Source organism: Cynocephalus volans, chromosome 7 (assembly GCF_027409185.1).
Source record: "Cynocephalus volans isolate mCynVol1 chromosome 7, mCynVol1.pri, whole genome shotgun sequence".
NCBI classification, from domain to species: Eukaryota; Metazoa; Chordata; class Mammalia; order Dermoptera; family Cynocephalidae; genus Cynocephalus; species Cynocephalus volans.
The window spans coordinates 95,773,793-95,795,741 of record NC_084466.1 but is presented as its reverse complement, the minus strand read 5'-3'; the positions used below and the strand labels follow the sequence as shown (position 1 = coordinate 95,795,741).

Here is a 21,949-nt window from a genome sequence, read left to right as displayed (position 1 = left end):
AGCTTGAGGACTCTCCTTTCCATTGCTTGAGAAAAATTCCCCACCCCCTGCCTTTCACCTCAACTGTGCCAGGAGCTAAAATGTAAACCCAGAGCAGACCACATCATTGGAACCTGAGAAAAGCCAGAGAGCTGAGTCCATAGTCTCTGTACATTCCAGTTCTCCTTCCTAGCTTAGCCAAGGTGGTTCTACAGCTCAGAAGGGTCCCTGGGCTAGCCTGGAGAGTTATCAGGGATTGAGTCCTATTACAAAAACAGTTGAGAGGGGCTGGGTGATAGAGAGCAACAGGAGCTTAAGAGTCATATCCAACCAATGAGAGAGAGAGAAAGAATAAGGATGGAGTGATCAGAAACCACAGTTTTAAGGAGACCTAATTTGGGGGACTTCTCTTCTCCTTTTTCTTACATAGACTGCTTCTGGAAGCTTTACTGTCGCTCTCCCCACTCTAGCCACTCCCACGAAGGCCAGTGGCTGGCAATCCTTCTCTCCCACCCATCCCTATACACACACGTCAGGGGTGATTAGACAGACACAGGGTCCCTCAGAATTGAGAGAGATGAGTTAAGAAGAGTTCAGCCTTGGCTTGGGTAAAACTAACTGACATGAAGAGAGCTGGGAGAGAGGATCAAAATGGTGACAGGAAAGGTTGAATTCTAAGAATTAGAGGCAGCTAGGGAAGACACAGTGGTGAGAAGTGAGGTAGATATGAGTGTGTGGTGTTTCACCATAACGTTAACAACAGTTAACATTTATGGAGAGCTTACTACTTGCCAGACATTCTTCTAAGAGCTTTACACATATTTAGTCCTTACACCAGCCCTAGGAAGTAGGTAAGAGGTAGATACTATTACTATCCCCGTTTACATGAATAATGTGAGGCCCAGAGAAGCTTTGTAACTTGCCCAGGATCGCAAGGCTCAGTCAGCGGAGGACCTGGGATGCAACGTCAGGCCTGTCAAGCTCCAGAGCCCGTGCTCTTAACCACTGCATTTTAGCTTCATGCCTAGAAGAAGCAGCAATGTTTAGGGAAGGGGTGCCGAGGGCTACTGGGGTAGGGGGCGAGGTGGGATGACCGATGCTGAAGCAGGAACAAGGACGGGGAGGGTGTAAGTGTGGGCAGCAGCGGGAGGTTTCTGTGGAGGGAGACACCAAAGGGGTCGCCCGGGCCGGCCTGCGAGAGAGCGGCACTGACGGGCTGGGGAGGGCTGCGGGTGCACGTGCTGTGCGTGGGGGGCGACCGTGCGGGCACCGGGCTCCCTGGCGGAGAAGTCCTGTTGAGGGGGACTTCGGGGTCACAGGTGGGTATGCGGAGCGCGCCAGATGTGGGGCGTTAAAGGGGAAGCGGCAAGGGGCGCGATGATGCCGTTCTGGGGTGACATCGAGGCAGGCACTGGGGGAGGGGGGCAGCACCGAGGGGAGAAGGGAGCCCCGCACTGAGGGGGCGAATTGAGGAGAATGAAGCGACTACGAGGGAGGCTAACGGAGGGGACACAGGGAGAGGGGCGCGCTGGGCCGCCCGAGCCGACCCTGCGGGTGGTCAGAGTGGCAACACTCAAGGGAAGTCTGTGAGGGGAGGAACTGGGGACGACCGCGGGTGGCGGCCACAGTCTGCGTGGGGGGTTTCTCCCCAAGGGCGGCTCACCCGGCGGACTGGGCGGCGTCCCCGCTGTCCCCGGGCTCCGCCGCGTCCCGGGGCTGCCCGGCCTCCCTGCTCTCGGGGCCTCGGGCCGCGTCGCGGCGGCTCCGCCATCTCCCAGCGAACGCTCTGCCGCAGCCGGGCCCAACCACCGCTCCCACCGGGGGGAAGCGGCGCGCTGCCGCTCGTGGCACCCGCTCGGGTCCCGGCCGGCTACGGGCCCGGCAGCCCCGCGCCCGAGGTGCGGGAAACCAAAAGGTTCTCCGCAGCGACCGGCCGAATCACGGCCTCCGAGACGGCGGCCTCCGCGTCCCGCCCGCCGAAGCACACCCCCTCCTCCCCGCGCGGTGGCACAGTCTTGCGAGCGTCGGGCGCCGCGGCTCCCAGGGCAGGGCGGGCCCAGGGTGCGGGCCCGTCCACTCCACCCTGCGGAGGGGGAGCCGGGCCGGCCCACTGAGGGGGGCGGGGCGGCCCCTGACGCGGGCGGGGCCAGGGCGGGGCCAGACCTTAGGCCACCACTTAAGGGCCCACGTCCTCCCTTCCCACCCCAAACCCGCCTCCGCAGCCCGGTGGGCTGGTTGGAGGGTGATGAGTTTATGAGGAAGTTGAATTCCATAAAGAGCCCAAAGGGAGTGGGAGAAGGCACCTCTCTCCATCTGAAGCCTCGTAAGGTAGACTGCTAGAACTAAGCCTCTGGCCATAGCCTCCAACAGCGTAACACGATGGACTGTTTAAAGGTTATTTTATTAAATATCTTCAGTTCAAGGTTTCATTGTAACAAAGCTATGAAGGGTCTACCAACATTCAGAACAAACACTATTTTTAAATTATTTCTATGTCGTCATGCAAAAATTCTGCATCAAATGCCTTCCATTTCCTGTTTAAAAGGTGATTTTTTTTTTTTTTTAATAGTCTATTGTCTATAGATGCTGACATTAGCCCCAGAAGAGGAGTAAGAATGCTAAGAAGTGGGGCTGGAGCAGCCATATGAAGCTATGGGTCTCAATGAACTCTAAGACCATTTGTCTTCAAGCCAGCAAAACCAAACTCTGTGGTGAAGGTATTTGCGTGCTGGCACTGCAGGGCAGGAAAGGGCTAGGGCCCAGGGTCTGGGGCATGCATTAGGTGCTCAGAGGAGCCTGGCTAAATCCAAGCACCAGCACCTATGAGCTTGCTTTCTTCTCAGCTGGCTCCAAAGTAAACCTGTAGCTTTGCCTCTTCTCCCAGCTCCTGTGCCTCTTGCAGGTAGTCCAGGGAGCTGGAGTCTACCCACCTTTCTCCCCAAAGTGCAGATATTTATGCAGATAAATCTGCACAGTTGTTTTGCGGGAACCAAGGCTGTGACCAATTGCTTCTCCATTATCTTCTCTGCTATCTGCTTGGTATAGATCTTTCCCTCCTGGAATGGAACTCCTTGAGCACAGAGAGAGGCAATGAATGTAGGAGCCTTGGCTCTGGATACCTCTTTTGGGTACATGCAGGTGGGGGGCAGGGGTGATGCCCATGCAGATTGTCCAGCAGTAAGTCTATACTTCGGCTGGTCAGTAAAGAGGCCTCTTTAAAGAGGACACCTCTTCTTCTTGCCAGAGTGGTCAGGTCAATCTCAAGGACAGGAAAAGAGATGGACGTGCAGCAGGGGAAGAGTAAAATGGAGGCAGCCCAGAGGGCAGCCTGAATGCATAGAAACAACCACCCCTTATCCCGCTGCCTCACTCCTCCCATCCCACAAGGGCACTTGGCAGTGGGCCCAGGCCCAGATGAGGGTCAGCATGGGAACCACCCCATGTAAAGGCAAGACAAAGATGGTCCAGATCAGCACAGAAACAGAACTGCCAAAGGTGGCAAGGGGAGCCCTGACCAGGGCCTGGGCTCTCTCCTTGCTAATAAGAAAACAAACACGAAGCAAAGCAGCAACCCCTTCCCCTTCCCAGCTGCAGGGATCAGGCCTCAACATCAGGGCCCACGTGCATTGTGCATCCTATAGAAATGGATGAATAAGTGAGTGCATGTCAGACTAGCACGAGGTTTCATTGGCTTTGTAGCGGTCACACTTCTGCAGCACCAATTCTCTTCCCTTCTACACTAAATGAAACAGTACAGCAACGTCCAGGCCCTCAGTCCTGAGGCCACTGCTTCTCAGCTGCCTCTGCAGCAGGCTGGGAGCTCTGTGTTCTCTCCCAAGTAGGTCTGATGGCCATGGTGTTTTCATCAGCCTCGTTCTAGGCGCCTATGCAAGTTCTGAAGAAGTCCATTCTAGACCTGGGGTAAGCAGGCCACCTTAGGGGCTACAACACGTCATGGCCCCCAAAGCTCTGTCAGAGTTCTTGTCTGGTCCCCCTGAGTCAATGGGGGCCAGAGGCTGACCTCACCTCTTCGGGGCTGGTGGATAAGCCCACTGCTCATGCCAGGATGGGCGTCACACAAACTCCTGCCTTCTTGCCAGCCCAAGGGCTATCGGTGGTTTTAAAACGCATCATGGTACGGATTCCTTTTTTTTTTTTTAGACAACCTTTTTCTTTTTTTTTTCTTAAATGTAAAAAACACCTCGGTACAGCAGAGACAGACACGAAGGGTGGGCGGGAGGGCTGCATGCAGGGGCGTGCATTGGCTGCTGCCGCTTTGTAATTTAATTGTTTTAAACCTCAACGAACAGGACTGCCGCTGTCACTCAGGCCCTCCAGAGCCACTGGCTGCAAAGGTTCGACCTCCGGCTGGAATATCCTAGTGCCCCTGTCAGACAGGACAGAACGTGGTAACAGAACAGAGGACAATGAGCACATGGATAAGTTTCAGGGACTTAAGCACACTACACACGTTGCCAAGTCTGCCTGAGAAGGTGGGGGATGGGGAGAAAGCTAATCTCAAATATAATATTGCCTCACGTTTGCTGAGTACTTACTAAGTGCTTTACTTATCTTATTCAATCCTTACTACAATTCAATGAAATCGCCACCACTCTTTCCCTCTTTTTTTTTTAAAAGATGACCGGTAAGGGGATCTTAACCCTTGACTTAGTGTTGTCAGCACCACGCTCTCCCAAGTGAGCTAAGCGGCCATCCCTATAAAGGGATCCGAACCCGTGGCCTTGGTGTTATCAGCACCACACTCTCCCAAGTGAGCCACAGGCCGGGCCCTAATCTTTCCCTTTTTTTTGATAGCTAAGGAAGCTGAGGCTTAAGGAGGGGAAGAAACCTGTCTGAGGTCACCCAATTTGGAAGCCATGAAACCAGACACAAGTGAATATGATTCCAGAGCATAACTTATTACAACCATACAGCCCAGATTTTGCCACTCCTCTGGGATGGCCCATACCTCCTCCCCCAGTGCCACCTCCCAGCCTTCTCTACCTCCTTGGACCTTGCCTGTCCCAGCCCCTCCCAGCCCCCCTACCCCCCACCAGGTGCACCTGTGGCTGAGCTCACTGCAGTGGTGCAGCAGGGGCCCCTGAGCAGTGATAGTGGACATTGAGCCACTTGCCATCCCGGCGGTGCCAGACTCGGGTCTCTTCTGACTGGCTGGTGCGAGGCCGACCCTGCCCATCGATGTACTGGGTGAGGCGGATGTAGGCGATGCAAGCTGCGTCCTCCCCAATCACATGGACATGTGGGTTTAGGATGGTGGTATGGATGGGCTTGCTGTTCTTGGACAGGACTGCAGGGGGCAGGGCGGGGTAGGTAGGAGGGCATCAGGCCTGGGCACCTGCATTTTCCTCCCAGCCTGCACTTCCAAGTCTCACCCTCTCTCCAGCAACCATTCCCAAAGTCTCCACTTCCCTCCATATACCCTCCAGGGGCCAGGATACCCCATTACATTAGTCTTAGTTATCCAAAAGGAAGAGAAAGGTAGGTATCAATGATAATAGCAGCTGCTCTTTTAATCAGGCTTGTGCCGGGGGTTTACATGCATGAGCTGTGCGAGTATGTCTTGATTGATATTATTTTCTTCATTATAAGATAAGAAAATAGGCTTAAGGACATTAAGAATTTGCCCAAATCATACACTTGAACCCAGGACCACGTGTCTCTAACTGTAAAGCCTACAATCTTTCTACTCTGTTAGGCTGATGTTTAGATTTCATAAGGGCTGGCTTGTCCCTAAATAAGCCTGCAGAGCAAACTCACGAACTTGAAACATTCTAAATTGATTTGTAATTAAACAAACAAAAGGCACCAAAGTTAAAACAATCACCAAAGCACCAAGCTCAGGATATTCCCAGGGCTTCCAGGGTGCTCTGGGAGAAAGGCAAAAGAAGTTGGATTGCCATTATCAGTATATGCTGTGCAAACTGTCTTGCTTTTATTGAGATTCACATATTAGTTCATTTCAAATGTAAGACAGGAGGTGTATGAGACCTTCCCTAGAATTAGTATCAATTCTGGAATTGCTTCTGGCTAATAGATTACCTAGGTGAGGGTTTACATATGCAGTTGAGCTGTCAAGAGTATGGGAGTCAGTAGAGAAAACAGTGACAAAATAAAACTCAGGGCAGGATAGGGAAGGCCCAAGATAAAGTGGGAAAGAGAAAAAAATGAGGGGAGAGTCTCAGAGAGTGGAGAGAAAGATGGGTGGGGGTGATGATTCAGCTGCTTGTCCCCTGGGACTTCCACAAACTGACCAGAATGCATGCCCCCCCATCCAAGACAACTGCCTCCCTTGATATTCAGGAGGACCCTAGACACAACTTCTGATCTCACAAATCACCAGCAGTGCCCTGTTACTTGCTTGCACATTCTTATCCTGGTTTTAATTTCCTCTAATTGTGAAACCTGCAGACACAGAGCTTCATTATTACTTGCTGAGATAATCTCAACTTAATCTCAAAGGGTTTCCAATCTGTTTTGGAAAGAGGTGAGGCTTAAAGAAATACAGTGACCCTGATTGTGGTGACCGGCACTGCCATGAGGCAGCTGCAGGATGAGTGGACACTTGGGACTCTGGAGCAGGGCCTTCGAAGATGCCAGTTTAAGACCAGCAGGGCACAAGGAGGCAAGCACACAGAGCAGGGGAGCAGCAGGAAGGGCAAATAAGGGAAAAGGGCAACTGGGGTGAGGAGAAGGCGAGCAGGGGACAAAGGCAAAGAGGGTGAAGGGGCAAGCAGGAGTATAGCAGCAGCACGAACCCACTCACGATTCTCAAAGTAAAACTTATGGAAATCCATCCCCTCCACGAGGTTACCAAGGGCCTCAGGCTCAAAGGAAGTAAGGCCCGGATCACAAATCTTCCTGCAGAGAAGAAAAAAAAAAGCAGTCTGCTTTCTTCCTCATCAGTGGTGTCTGTCCAGTAGCAGTAGGTTAACTGTGGGCCATGCCTGACAAGACAGCTAAGATCTTCAGGACCTCCCTGCTGAGCCACTTGGCTGCCCTTTCAGCTCACCAGGGCACCATGGGCGAGCTCAATCACAGGGAACCCACCTGGAAGGGCTCCTAGCCTAGGGGCCTGGAGTTTAACTCAGACACTGTGCCCAAGGCCCAGCCTTCTTTTTTCCCAGAGTCCTAGCTGCTTTTTGGAAGCTAGGAAGGCCTTGGAAGATGACTTAGGTCTCCGGAAAATGGGTCTCTACTCACGTGTAGGCCTCAAAGTCCCCATTGTTGATGGCTTCAATCAGCTGTTCTGTGATCTTAATGATCTCCTGTTTTCGCACTGTGGGGGGAAAAATCCACCAATTTACCTGCTGGGAAACCTCCCAAGTGACAGACAGCCCTCCCCAGTCCTTCAGGGAGTTCCTGTGATCTCTTTGACAAAGACATCCCTCTTCTCTGTCTTTAAGGCCCTTTGTAGGAAGAGTGAGCCCACCTTTCTCTCCATCCCTCTCTCTGGTGTCTGCAGAGCCAATGACCCCCTCCTCCTGAAGTCCACCCATTAGTTACAGTTCTCTGGCCTTTGCCTTCCTCTCCATCAACAACCAGGTCACATAAAACACTCATGTCTTTAACAGCTGAGGAGCCTGGCAAAACATAGATGCTCTACCCGAAGTCTGTGTGTCCCGTCTCCAGAAGGTGCAGGCTTTCTGGAAGCATCTCCCAATATGGCTGTTCCCACACCTCACTTCTCTCACTAGAAGAGGCTCAGTCAGGCCTCATTCCTAACCCCACTCAGCCCTTATTCAGTGGTCCAGACCTAGCCTTGGGCAACAGCCAGCCTGAGGGCAGAATCTAGCTAGGTAAGAAGGCTCCAGAAGGATGAACAGAGCCCTAGGATGGATGCTTAATTGTCTTCACCCTGCTCATCAACTCCACAGGGTTTTTCTGGGATAAAAGATCTTGGAACTGCAAAATCTCTTGACAGCCTCTCACCAGAGAGATGGCTCCGTTTACCCTAGACAAGCCTTAGAAAAGCTATACATCTCATGCTAGCTCCCATGACAGGACGTGTCTCTCCAGAAAACCAAGACAGGCAGTCAGCGTCTTGACAGAGCCCCCCTTCCCACCCATCCTGAGCCGAGGACAGCAGGTGATGTCCTGCTCTCATGGGCAGCTCACTTACAGGGATCGCCACGATTAGCAGGGGGCGCCACCAGGGTAAGGGAGGGCTTGGACAGAGCTCAGGCTAACCCTGATTGGATCCCCAGGCTGGCCCAGGCCATAAGCCTTTCCTCACAGGAGCGAGAGGCTGCAAGGTGGATGCAAGCATCAGAACGGCAGCACCAAGGCACAGCCAAGGCGCACAGCTGTGTGGGGGGGCAGCACAGCCAAAGGTGCAGCAGGAGGGGGCCCCATGGCCATCAGCACCACCAGGCAGGCAGCCCCAGGTGAGCAGGTCAGGGGATCAACGAGCTCTACCCACTTTCTAAAGCAGCAAGCAGGGATGTGCCCACAACACACACTCTCTCCCACCCCCAAACCCATCTAGAAGACCTGACTGGGGCCCTACGGGTGAAGAGGATTGTGTTTGGAAACTAAAAGGATAGAAGGTGGGAGGAAAAGAAGCAGACAAAGGCATCCTCTAACACAGACGTAACTAAAAATATAAATATGAGCTACCACGAACCCAGCAAGGCATTGCATAAAGACCTTCTTGTGTCTCATTTATTTTTCATAACCACGCGATGAGGTAGGTGCCGTTTTGTTCCCACTTTACAGATAAGGAAAGTGAAGGTCTGCGAGGTGAAGCTATTTCACACATTTGAGAAGATGGAGTAGCTGGGATTTAAACTCGGGTCTGTCTCACCTCAAACCCCATGCTCGTAACATGCCGTTACACTGAGCCTCAGGAAATGCTGCATGCCCAACACAGTTCCTCAGCTGTCGCAATTCCACCATCATCCATGCCCACCCCCACGGACCTGCCTTCTGACTCCGCCCTTCCTCCTGGCTCGGGGCTGAGGAGAGGCCCACTGAACATCCCGGTAGCCTTCTCCTCCCTCCACGGCAGTTCTTCCACCCACTGTTCTGGTATTTCTCTGGGCCCGGACTCAGAGGCCCCTGCCTGGTATTGACAGCGCCTCCAGTCTGCTGCCCACCCCAGCAGAGGCTGTGCTCCCAAAGCTTACTAAGACAGGCAGCTGGGCTGGGCTGACAGCTCTGGTAGGGATCCCTGAGGGGCTTCAGGATGAGCCAGGGAGACGGAAGCCAGAATGTGCCTCCCTCACACTTACTGGCTGAGGAGCAGAGAGAAGGCTGGGGCTGCATGCCTGCAGAGGGGGCTGTTCTGTCCCGGGAGCTCCGTCCTTCAGGCACCGAGCTGCCATTCCCAGTGCGGAGCGGGGCAGCTAGCCAGCCAGGGCAGGGCAGGGCAAGGCAGAGCAGCCAAAACAAACAGAACAAGGCAGGTGAGCGAGCAAGCCGGTCAGGACCCGAGCCCGTGGCACTGCAGAGCCGGGCACGGTGACGCCTCGGGCTGCTGTGGACACTGGACCACATCCCACATTGCCACTTCTGCCAGAGAGGCCTCCCAGCTGAGAGCACCAGGAAGGTGCAGACATGGGCTTGTGGCTTCCAGAGGAGCCTTAAAACAGCCTGAACAAGGACCCCTGCTCCCAGGGAAGATGCTCTAGAGGGCAAGGCTCCAAGGTCAAGAGCCCAGCAGTGAAGGTGCCTCCTACTCTGCCAGCATGGCCAGAATCAAACTGATCTGACCAACTCTCAGCAGCTTGAAGGTACTGTCCTTTACTCCTTATATGATTACACTTTTTATTTTATTTTTTTGGTTCCCAAAGGTTTGGTGCCTCCTTATTGCCCCTGGGCATGTTCTCTCAGCCCCATCCTGCAACATTCCTCCATCTTTTCTGATAGCCTGGCCTAAGGTCACTTAGTGAAGGCAAAAGGAGCAATTCCAGGAGGCCAAACCAAAGAGCAGGACAGAGATTCCCCATGGCCTGGCCATGCCCTCCCACACCCTGGCACTCTGGCCAGCCCCGAGCTTAGGCTGGTGGTCCTCACAGACCTACCAGGACACTGCCAAGTGTGGCTTCACTGATGTCAGACCTGTTCTGACTCCATCATTCGTGACAAGATCTTGGGACTAGAGTAACCAACTCATCCCAGTGTGCCCCAGGACTGTCCCAGTTTTAAAACCGAAAGTTCCATGTCCTAGGAACTGCCTCAGTCCTGGATACACTGGGATGATCGGTCACTCTGTTTACGACTCATGATACTTGTGCACTACTTCTGCAGGACCTGTTCTGGGAGGTCACATCAGAATGAGCAACACAAACAGCTCTAGACTTGGGATCAAAAAAGAGAAGCTTCTTGCCCAGCCCAGCAACACCAGTCAGGGGCCACCTATCTTGGCCCATGGAAAATAGCTTTTATGCCAAGTCCATTCCTGGGGTATAAGGAGCCACCAATCCCAGTTCTGGGGTCAGACAAGGCAGGTACCCCACAGGAGACAAGGTACCTGGGTCACTGCTGGGGTCCCTTCCCCTCCAAAGGCCGGCACCTACCTTTGAGGTCCTCATCTTCTGTGGTGGTGTTGCAGCTCTCTGTGGAGCCCTGCAGGCCAAAAAGAACATGTTTCTATACGCTCAGACCCTTTGAAAATGGAGGTGGCAAGCAGCAGAAAAGCAGAGTATGCGCTCCTATGAGAGGTGCAAGGGGGAATCACAAAAGGTTCTACTTCCACCATTGCTGTCTGACTCTTACAAAACTCTAGATTCCCAAATCCCCGCCCCTCGTCTTCCCCAGCTCAGTAAATGGCACCATCTACCCAGTTACTCAGCCAAAGCCAGGAGTCATCCTTGTTTCGCCTACTCTTCTTCCCTTTTATACCCATCACCCAACCTAAAATAATATGCGTTGGTCCTACCTCCAAAATAAATCCTGCGTCTTACCTCTTGTCTTCAAAGGCACAGTACAACCTGAGTCCCAGCTACGAACATGTCACACCTGAGCTACTACCACAGCTTCCTGGTCTCTCTACTTCCACACTCGCCTCCTCCTTAGATTTCTTGCTCAAAGTGATCTTTTAAAGTGTAAGTTAGGGCTGGCCGGTTAGCACACTGTGTAGAGTGTGGTGCTGATAACACCAAGGTCAGGGGTTCAGATCCCCATACTGGCCAGACGCCAAAAGAAAAAAAAAGTGTAAATTAGAGTCTATTATGCCCCTGCTAAGAACTGCCCACAGATTTCCCTTGCTGCTGGAATACACTGCAAACTCCCAGGGCCTCCAACCCCATCACAAACACACCCCGCCCCCCACCCCGCTCCCCTGGCTCCCATTCTCCCAGCTCTATCTGTTTTCTTCTAGTCCTTCTACAAGCTGAGCCTCTGCACTGGCAGTTCCCAGTGCCAAGGGCACGCTGCCCCTGAGTCTGCCTGGCTGCCCCCATCAGCCCCTGTTTAGTTTTCAGCTCAAATACCACTTCCTGAGAGAGGCCCTTCCCTGACCACTGAATTAAAGGCCCTGTTCACACTCTCTCTGTTTCATTTCTTCTGAGCACTTATCGCTATAGGATTTTACCTCATTTATTTGATTATTGTCTTGATATCTGCCTGCCCCTGTGGACAGGGAATTTGTCTTGTCCCCTCTGTAAACAAGAGCCATAGGTGGTGTTTGGGCTCAGGAGATATTTACTAATGTTGATGAAAACATGGAGGGCACAAGGCAGAGGTGGCAATGGAGAATGCTCTAGGGTCTGATTATACTCTTGCCTCTGTATTTTTGGCTAACGTTTACTCTCATTTAAATTATGGAGGAAGATTCTATTATTATCATCCCCAATTTACAGATAAGAAAACCAAGGTGCAGAGCGGTTAAGTGACTTGCTCAGCAGCACAGAGCCAGGATTCAAACTCTGTCTGACTGCAGAGCTTGAGGCTGAGCTCAGAATCACTAAGGTATAATGCCCTTCCTTGGAATGGAGCAACTAAGGGCACACGCTTCCTCCAGCCTAGTCTCTACAAACATCTCGGTCTCAGGGTGTAGGAACCTTAGGCCCCTGTGACCCAGTCCACCTGTCTCCTGCTGACCTGGAAAGCAGAACACAAGCTCAGGAGCCACTCACCTTGATCCCATCTGTAGCATTGTGCACCACGGTGGTTTGTGGCTCCTGTGAGAGAAGATGAAAATTATCCTCCTGACTTGGGGACAGACCTATAGCTCTTCCCTGAGGCACCCCATTCCTACCCCGGTACCCCCATAGACCCTATGATGACCACTGAGGCTTGCCCACTAGCCATCTCCTCAAGATAAAATATCCTGGCTCAGCTGGGGTCCCAGGAAGCTGGAAGCCCTGGATTTAGGTGACAGCACTGGCTGGTAAGAAGGAGGGACCCGGCACTTAAAGGAAGCAGAGGCCTGGGAAGTGAGAGGACAGGGGCCTCAGTCCCTGAATTCTGCTGGTTCTGAGAGTTTTTTCCACATGGGGATCCCATGGGGGGCAGGTATACTGGAGGAGCTGTGGGATTGGGGGCACAGGCCGGGCCCTGCCAACAGTGTTCATCAAGGGGTGTGCAGGAGGCAGGGACACAGGGAAAGCAGAATGATGAGGCCTCCCATAAAGACCCAGGATGCCCCCTCAGCAAGCTGAGCCCAGGGAGCTGACCACTGCGCCCACTTTCTGCTTTCTCCAGAGTTCCTGGCCCCACAGCAGCATGTCAGGGGGCGTGAGGGTCCGCAGGAAGTAGAGGGAGTAGCAGGCACGATCCCTCTGCTAACTCTCTAGTTAGCCACGACTAGCAGAGGAATCTGAGAGCACACAGTGCCCCTTGGAAGAGCTCAAAGAGAACTGAGACAGCACGGGGCCCTCCAGGAACCCAGAGACCTCAACACCACCGAGAGGTGGGGAGCCCCAGCCCTCCTTCCTGTTCCTGGCTTTGCAAAAGAGAGGCCGAGGCAGGTTTTACAAGGAGGCCTCCAAGAACTGATGTACAGGTCCCAAGAACATGCCTATCCTCTCTCCTTTCATAGCAACTCACCTTCCCGGCCCCCAAAGCAGACCCACTGGGGGTGCCAGCCTGGGGCTGAGAGGTTTAGCTCAGAGCCCTAATCACTCCTACTCCCAGCAGCAAAAGGGGCAGGAGCAGCAGTTCTGCCATGCAGGACAGAGTGCGGCCAAGCGGGACAATGAAGGGGATGGGGTCTACAGGGCAGCACACAGAGCAGCCTGCGCTACTAGGATCAAGAAAGGACAAAGGCTGAGGAGGCCTGGGAGGGAGGACAAGAAGAGGGAGAGGGAAGGAGCAGGAGGCAGCCAGGGGCAGAGGTGGAAAAGCTGTAGTCAGGAGGTACCATGGCCGTCTGCAAGGGCGCGGGCTCTTGGGCTGGGCTTACGAGACTGTTTTTGTTGTTGCTCTGTGGCTGAGACAAGAAAACAGATGGTTTAGTTCCTCCAGAGTCACTAAAGCCACTCAGGTTTGACTCCCAGACCTCCCTTGCCCCCTGGCCTGGCCCAGAGGAGCTAGGCCTGAGGTGGCCTCTGTAACACTATGGAGATGGGAGCAATGGTTAGCGAGATGATCAGAGGAAGGAAGTATTTGGAGGGACCCAGTGACCTAGCTCTGAAGACATCCTCAAGGTGGGACCAGACCAAAGACTTGTTTTAAAGCATCTCTCCAGAAATCTCTGCTCATGCCAGGTGCCCTGTCATTGCATAATCACACTTGATCCAAAGAAATTCAGGATCTTCTTCCCACTTTACAGGGGGAAAAGAGGGTGGTTTACAGGAAAGCAGAACAAAATCCAGAAACTCCGGCTACTTATCTGTGGGCAGTCTCCCACTGCCCTCTCAACCTGGCAGTTGCATTTGCTTCCCCTTACAATACCAGCTTGAAGCCTGATCTGAAAAGAAGAGGAAGAAGAGAAAGACTACCTGACCTAGGAGGTCGTGTCCAGAGAGGAAAGGGGTGGAATTCGACTTTGGATACAAAGTGCATCCACTGGCTCCAGGGAGCAGAGACAGAGCTGTACTGATCACCTTTCTGCCTGATAAATCTTGAACTTGATCAGCTGGAAGTGAGGACAGAGCTCCATGGAGGGATGGGTTAATCCTGGTGGGAGTTGTGGCTGCAGTCCCAGAATTCAGACCACAGGAAAGAGTAAGCTGCCCAGCAGGCCCACGTTCCCAACAGCAATATGACCACCAGGACGGTCTTGCCTTTCAAACCCTGCTGAGTAGCACATAAGCGGGAGGCCGGAGGGAGACGGTGAGGAAGGAAGGAGGCCAGTCTCTAGGGTGGGGAGCCATTTCCATGCTCCCTGCCTCTTGTGACTCCCTAGCCAGTGTGCTCAGTCTCACTGGGAGTCCCAGTGAAGTCGGTGGCCACCAAGGAGCGGCACGATGCTGTGAGTTCTTCAGCAGGCAGAGAGACAAATGTGTGGTTGTCAGCTCTGGGCAGGGCACAAGGGAGGACATGCTGACAGCTAGAACGAGCTTCTCTCCTGGGACACACAGAAAGCATCCAGACTGTCCTACTTCTTGCCTGGAGGCCTCTTGGATCAGACCTGAGGCCATCTACCCCCAGCTTGCCGTCAGTGGCTGAGACATCCCCAAATCCAGGGCTAGGCATGGAGCTTCAAGCCAGCCACCAAGTGCTACAAGCCTCCACTGATATCTGCAGGCTAGAGGAGAGGGGTCCCAGGAGTGGTCAGGCTGTGGGTCTGACCTCATACAAGCCCTGCTGTCTTCCATTCCCTCCAGGAGGGGGCGGAGCGCTCCCGGCTGGACTGCTGACGCTGGCCTCTGGTTCAGGGCTGCTAGGGAGGAGTGCCCTGCCGGCAAAGCCCAGCTGAGATCAAGACCCTCTCAGGGGGCAAGCACTCCAGGGAGCCCATAAAGCCCGCCTTATCTACAGTGGGCTGGGATGTTTCCTAAATGGCCCCATTTCTGCTTTTAATGGATGGTTTCATAATGACCCAGGCTGCTATGTTCTCCTGGGTACCCCGTGTTCCACATGAAAGATGATGCCTTCACTGCAGTCTTTTAGCAGTTCCCCCTGGGGGCTGGGTGGGCAGGATGAAACACTGGGCACAACCAGATAAGGGGACTCGAACAGGGGAAAAGCCAGGAAGCTTCTGACCAGCTCCTCTGCCCACCACACAGCTAGCTACCAGCGGCCAGTCTACAGGAAGCAGCTGCTTATGCCCAGTGAGCAGGGCCTCTCCTCCTGAGTGACAGTGAGTAAGGGTCTCTTCCTGTGCTTGCCACCTGGTCCCCAGTCCTTGCCAGCTCCACTTCCTGCCCTGGGCTGCTGGGAGCTGTCCAGCCTCCACAGCAGGGGGTGCCATACAACACCATCCAATGCCCACTCTTTAGGCCATGGGGAGACCTTGGGCAATGGCCCCGCCTGGCAGGACAGGCCACACCTGCCCACACAGCACAGACATGCAGTGAGGATGAGTGAAGCACACGCACATGGCAGAATGGGCTTGCTTGGCCGGCAGGCGGGTGCAGGCAGCATGGAGTGGGCGATGGGTGGGCAGGCAAGGCTCACCATTAGGTGCACGCTGGAACTTGACTTCCTTTTCTGGACTCACCACAGCAACAGGAAAAGAGAAGGGGAAAGAGCAGGTAAGAAGAGAAGCACAGAGACGCTGCAGGTTAGTGCCCCAGAGTGGGCTCTGCGTCGGGGAGAGAAAAGAGCGGAAGGTGGAGACCCGGGGTCCGGTGGCAGAGGGTTCGAGCAGCATGCAGACTGACGGGCACGCACGGCCCTCCAGACCGCGGGACAGGAAGACTCCTCTGCTGTGTGGTTCACATACACTCACTTAGTACACTCTGAGACATCCCAGCCTTGCTCATAGAAAGCTTCTTACCGGGATTAAGTCACGAGCCTGTGAGGGTGAGTAACATTTTGCTGCAAATTTACAGGTCTGGGTTCACAGGCTAGCTTACCTATAAGGCTATTTGTTTCTTCTCATCACTAGGTCTGTCTGAAATTTGAGTGAGCAGCTACCAGGTAAATTGCAACAGCTACTATAAGCTGTCCTTAGTTTTCATAACATGTGACTTCTGAACCTACACTTTGCTGCACCCCTAAACTGCTTTTCAGATAAAGATATCGAGCTTTTGCAAATCATACAGCAGTAAAATTTTGGCCTCCCTTCTTTGTCGGTATGGCCATGCCTGTTTAAAAGACTTGAATGTTTTACTGCATGTTGCAATTAGTGGGAAATGAAAACACAGGAGCGCTGTGATTAAAAGTACAGTCATCATAAAGATGCAGAGATGTTGGCCACGGGGAACGCTGACAGCAGTGACTCCATAGCCTCAACTAGATGCTCACCGACTTCATGCTCAGATGTGAAACAAGAGCATCAAAGAAGACCGTGAGGGACAACGAAAATCTATGGTAGAAGATTGTGTCTAGAAGGTCAAGGGTAATTATGAATTTTATAATTAGCTCGCTGGGAGACACAGTCCCCTTGGAATATATCCGTCTGCTGTTCGACTTCCGCATGTTCATGGAACGACATCCAACAAACACTTGCTGGGCCAGCCCGTGGCTCACTTGGGAGAGTGTGGTGCTGATAACACCAAGTCAAGGGTTCAGATCCCATATAGGGATGGCTAGTTAACTCACTTGGGAGAGTGTGGTGTTGACAACACCAGGACAAGGGTTAAGTTCCCCTTACCAGCCATCTTAAAAAAAAAAAAAAAAGCACTTGCTGAAGGCTGTTCTAGGCACAGTAAACACATCTGACAAATTGTTCCTGCCTTCAAGGGGCTGACATTCTACTTTAGAAGACATTTTTTGGAATATATTATAATCAAAAGAAGGGGGCTACAAATACTTAACAGAATGGTCCACAATTTAGATTCAGAGCTAAAGAAAATAAGTACCTAAATATAACACGGGCACTTGCATTAATCTTTCAAATATACTCAAATATAAGATGAGATTTTACTTCCAAAATTTTCCCTCAGAAAGAGGGAATTGCCTTACATTCATATGGATTTCATATATATCTTCTTACCCTTTACTCAGTTAAGAGTGTTAATGCTTTGAGGGAAAGTCCATATCTCACCTATCCTTGTCATCTCCACGGTACCCAGCAAAATGCCTTCCAGTCAGCATACGATCAAAAGGTGTTTTCTGAGTTGAGCTGGGTTTGCTGCCTCTGGTTTTCTCCCTGGCTAGAACAGAGCACAGGTTCCTAACTTGTGCTGAATCCCAGCAATGAGAACTCCACCTGGACTCACTCACTGGGCCCAGTCTTGGTTCTGGTGATTTTCAGGGGCTTGTTGTCCCTAAGGCCACTGCCAGTGGCTTTTAACAGAACCTTACCTTAAAACAGAAGACTTTCAGCTGTCTGCTTCAACCTAATGGGGAAAAAGCCCCCAGCTCTCTCCTGGCTGGCTCCCTTTTTCCTAAGCTCTCCTGCACGAGAACCCGAGATCCCCTTTTCCACTCAAAGATTGTTTCTCAGGTTAGTGAACACCTTTCAACTGCTCTTTCCCTCCCCTCGGGCCCTTGCCCTCAGCCACGTACGGCAGGGCTCGGCTCGTTCTCGTTCTCGACCAGCACACTGTTGCATGGTTTAAACGCCAGCTCATTTTTAAAGAACCACATCTCGCTTTTATTTACAAATTATATATTTATTCATAAATTTAAACTGGAAAAGGGTTTAAGCCTCCATTCCGTACTTAAACAAACAAATATTCAAATAGTACTTAAGGAAAGAGCTATAACCTTTTTTTGTTTTCCTTGCTTGCTTTCTTTTTCTTAAAGATTGGACGGCCATTCTGGCCTGGGACTAGAAGAATGCACAAGCTGTCCTAGACTAGGGTCCTCTTGGGATCTGAGAGTTTGTGGCCCCTTCAGTCCTGTCCTCACAAGTGGCGCTTGCTCTTCCACAGACCCTGGGTCACTGGCATCCACCTTCAAAGGAATCTAAACAGAACCTGAAGTCTCCAAATTCAAAAGCAGAAGATAGACCAGCTGCTCAGACCAATGCTAGTATTTCGACCATCTTGCAGAAAGCTTCTGAACGTGAGAAAGAAACCTCCCTACAAGCAGTAGGAATTGGGAAAGGAGGGTTGGGAAGGGAAAATGGGGTCTAAAAGAAGAATCCAGGATGTTGAAAGCTCAGGACCTTCCAAGCAACTGCACAGGCTTTCCTCGTCACACGGAGCATCACCTTTACTCTCAAGAGAGCCCAGAAAGGTCGAACTCTGCACAACGTGCTCTGTCCTCTTCTTTCCTCAGCCCTTTCATGCAACCACGCCATTAACTGTTACGTACACGTTCCCAATTATAAAAGGGCTACAGCCCCATCACAAACAATTAGGAAAACAAAGAGGGAAACAAACCAACAAAAAAACCACCCATCATACTATCACTCCTCTGATCTTATTTCTTATGTAATTAAAAAATAACATTATAAGCTATATACAAGTTTATGCCTTACTTTAAAAATAAATAGGATTTTGATTTTTATTCTGATTACAACAGTAATGCACAGTCTAGGTGAAAAATGTAGAAAATACAGAAAAATGTATAAAAAAAAGTTTCCCAAATTCCCATCGCCCAGTGAAGTTAACTATTAACACGTTAGTGGGTTTTCTTGCAGTTTCTTTTCTACCCACATATTATAAACTGCATAAGTATCTACAAACACATTCTTTTTGCAACATAAAATTGAGAGCATAGTGTATGTGCTCCTTTATATCCCACTTTTTTCACTTAATATAAAACATTTCTGTCACTATATAGTCATGGAAATGAACAACTATGTCATGGTCTATTAAATACATTTCCTATAATTATTTAGTTATTTCCTTATTGGCTTTTGAGATTGTCTCCAATCTTTTCAGTTATAAATAATGTCATGTTAAACATCTTTCTGCTTTGAGCTTTTCCCTATTTTGAATTATTTCTTTAGGAAAAAAATCCCAGAAGGAGAATTACAGGGTAAAAAAGGCAGTAGTAACATTTTTATGGCTTCTGACACACAGGCTGTTTTAGAAAGGACCACTCTGGTTTTCACTATAATCACTAACTTAAAAGTCAGATAATTGGGACCTTTTTCAATTTGCATTTCTCTGATACTAGTAAGGGTATAAATTTTTCCACATTTGTTATCCAATTCTACTTCCTCATTTATAGATTGTCAGCTCATCTTCTTTCATCATTTATCTACTGGGTTTTATGAGGGATTCTTATTCATTAAAAAAGGGCTTTGAATAAAAATAATATTAGCTCCTCCCATCACACCCGCTGTGAGTATTTTCCCAGCCCATGTGTTATTGGCCTTTTAAGCTTGGTTGTCATTCCCTTCTTAAACACCTGCAGATGGCCTCTGGTCCCACCATGATACTGAAACTCTTTTCTCAAAAGAACATATCATAAAACTCATTTACTGAGCACATCAGGGTCAGACACACATAACAGGGCAGGTTCCCCACATTCTTATTGAAAGCAATTTATCTAACAATCCTGTCTGCCCAGCCCTCATGCCCAGAGTCCCTGCAAGATGGGACATCACTGCACACCTCTGTTCTGCCCTCACCCCTTTGTTCTCTCTCCATTTCCTTTGCTGACTCCTCTTCTTCCAGCCCCTTGTTAACAGATAAGCCCCCAAATTTACTTTTACCAGACTCCGAAAACTTTATGTGCTTTGAATTCATATGGAGGAAGAAAAGTACTATTAAAATCCACAGATTCTGCTCCCCACCCAAGGCCTCCAGAATCTGAATTCCATACTGGACCCTGGAATCTGTACATTTTAACTAGCTCCTTCGGCTAAATCTTACATGGCTGTACCTAACATTCGTCTTTGGGTCCAGTATCTAGAAAGTTCTGCTAAAAACCTGTTCCTCGACAGCTCCTTCATCCTGTTCTCTCTCCACCTCAGCAGTCACTGTTTTATTGCAGGTCCTGTTGTGTGTAATTGCTTTTCCCTTCAGCCACACACAGCTACTGACGTTCCCAGAACCATCACACTGTTTCACACGTGTGTATCTTCACATGTGCCATCCCCTCTGCATGGACTATCCTTCCCCCTCCTCTCCCCTCCTCATCCTGGTGAAATCCAGCTAGTCCTTGAAACGCAGTTCCTGGGCCATGTCCTTCAGGAGGGTTTCCAGTTCTGGTTTGGATACTTGTCTCTCTCCCACTGTGAACACCTTAAAGGGCAGATTATGTCGCTGCCTTCCCAGATCCTGGGGCACAACAGGCATCTAAAAAGCATTGGCTGAGAGAGTGCATGCAGGTAACTCAATCAGGTGAGCCCCAAATCTACACGTCCCCTGCCAGCCTCTTCCCTGGGCTATACCAGGTATTTCCCAGGGCCTTTCAAGACATCTCCACCCAGACACTCCCCTACCTTCTCCTCAGTCTCAACATGGTCTCAAGGCAAGAGGTCTAGAAACCTCAATGTTATCTCTGATGAATCCTTTTCAACCCGCCATATCCAGTGTGAGCGTCCTGGGACAGGCCTCTCGTCAGAGCTCATATTCCCAGCGTCATGGGCGCAGCGAGACCGGTCTCCTACAGCAGCACCTGTTCTGATCGGTTGGTGCCTGTGCTCTCCTGCGGATGAAGTACTCCCCTTTCTACTTCTAATCACCTGTTCTTCTCCACCCTCCCCCCAGGTTACCACACAACCTAATGGACACCTCTGCGTCCAGTTCCTCCCCTCTTCCGTTCGCCCTCACACTCTCAGCCAAATCCTCATCGTCCCACTTGCCACAGCGTCCTGCTCGGCGGCCTGGGGTACCTCCCAGGGTCTAACACACACACAGCTCTCATTCTGCCTGACCAGACTGATCCTGCCTATGTTTGACATCCCTCTATCACACACCCTGTGTTCCCATTAAGCAGAGAACATCCATATGTGTAAGAGAACCCATAAATATGTTCTGTTGTTTTTAAGTTATACAAGTAAGAAACTCATTTTAAGGACGACATATAGTGCAAAGTAAAAAACGAAATGTCTGTCTCCATGCCCGGAGGCAATCACTAACTTGGCTCCAACCTTCCTATGTCCCTTAAGCTTTCTCCAACAAGCTTTTTCCTGTAAGCTTTTTCGTGGGCTGAGCCATCCCATGCAGTATCCAGTACCAGGGCTTAGCTAGGTCCAGATGCGTGCTTCCCTCTTCCCCAGGTTGGACGATGACTGCATCACCTCTTACACCTCTTCTGTGCGCCCCCCAAACTGAGGGCAGTGCTGGACCTCTGATAGGTATTTACTATTAAATACTTTGTAAAGACTGATTGATTTTAGCTTCTTCCCCAGGTAGAAATATCCAAAATTTTTCTCCAACTCAACCTGTCCCCTTTTCCTACCTTGGCTCCACCCACCCAGCTCACGCCCAGATCCGGGGGAAGGGGGCTGCCCGGCCACCCCAGCTCCATGTCAGCAGGTGTGCGCAGAGCCCAAGCTCCCCTCCTAGGGTTGGAAGGACACAGAAGCAGGCATGCTGAGAACGAGGGAAAGAGGAAGTGGGAGGGAAGGGAGTGGGGCAGATCTCAGCTGTGGATACAAGATCCTGGGAAAAGGCCTAATTTAAACTTTTGTTGGAGATTCAAAGATTTGGATAATTCCATGGTTGAAACTCTCTATGGCATAAGTTGGTGGGTTTCAAGATAGCTTAACTCCTAACCAGTGCCCAAGCCCCAGGACTCCTTCAGCCTCCAGAGCATCTACAGAACGCCTTGGGTCCTTTGGGTATTCCCAGCCACCTCTACGTTCCCTCGGCCAAGTAGCCACTCCCAGCGGGGCCTTCTGTTGGCCCCCGAGGGCCCCTGGTCCCTTCTCTTGCCTTATAGGAACAGCTCCCTCGCCAAATGGGAACGAGCTGTGATACCCTGTGTTCCTCGCCTTTTTCTGAGGAGCCTATGCCTCAAGAAAGCTTAAGACACGTTCGCTCAGTGGTCTCTGAGCTGGGTTCTGGACATATTTTAGAGATAAGGAAAAAGACCAAAAGGACAGTGG

The 21,949-nt window shown here is 51.2% G+C and overlaps 1 protein-coding gene across 10 annotated transcripts in view; it reads right to left on the bottom strand.

Annotated features, from left to right (window-relative positions):
- Positions 1 to 2,361: 2,361 nt before the first annotated feature.
- The window catches only part of CAMK2G (calcium/calmodulin dependent protein kinase II gamma), a 54,404-nt gene continuing 34,816 nt past the window's right edge, over positions 2,362 to 21,949 (bottom strand). For 2 of the 10 annotated variants that reach the window (XM_063102021.1, XM_063102023.1), the window contains 8 exons: positions 15,505 to 15,537; positions 13,304 to 13,372; positions 12,078 to 12,122; positions 10,518 to 10,566; positions 7,201 to 7,276; positions 6,764 to 6,858; positions 5,043 to 5,287; positions 2,362 to 4,366 (listed from right to left, as the gene is read on the bottom strand). In XM_063102021.1, the coding sequence (XP_062958091.1) occupies positions 5,055 to 5,287; positions 6,764 to 6,858; positions 7,201 to 7,276; positions 10,518 to 10,566; positions 12,078 to 12,122; positions 13,304 to 13,372; positions 15,505 to 15,537 (600 nt within the window). In that variant the 3' untranslated portion in view covers positions 2,362 to 4,366; positions 5,043 to 5,054. Of the gene's footprint in view, positions 4,367 to 5,042; positions 5,288 to 6,763; positions 6,859 to 7,200; positions 7,277 to 9,230; positions 9,345 to 10,517; positions 10,567 to 12,077; positions 12,123 to 13,303; positions 13,373 to 15,504; positions 15,538 to 21,949 lie in introns of all 10 variants that reach the window. The other 8 variants (XM_063102025.1, XM_063102028.1, XM_063102022.1 and 5 more) reach the window with 5 other exon arrangements.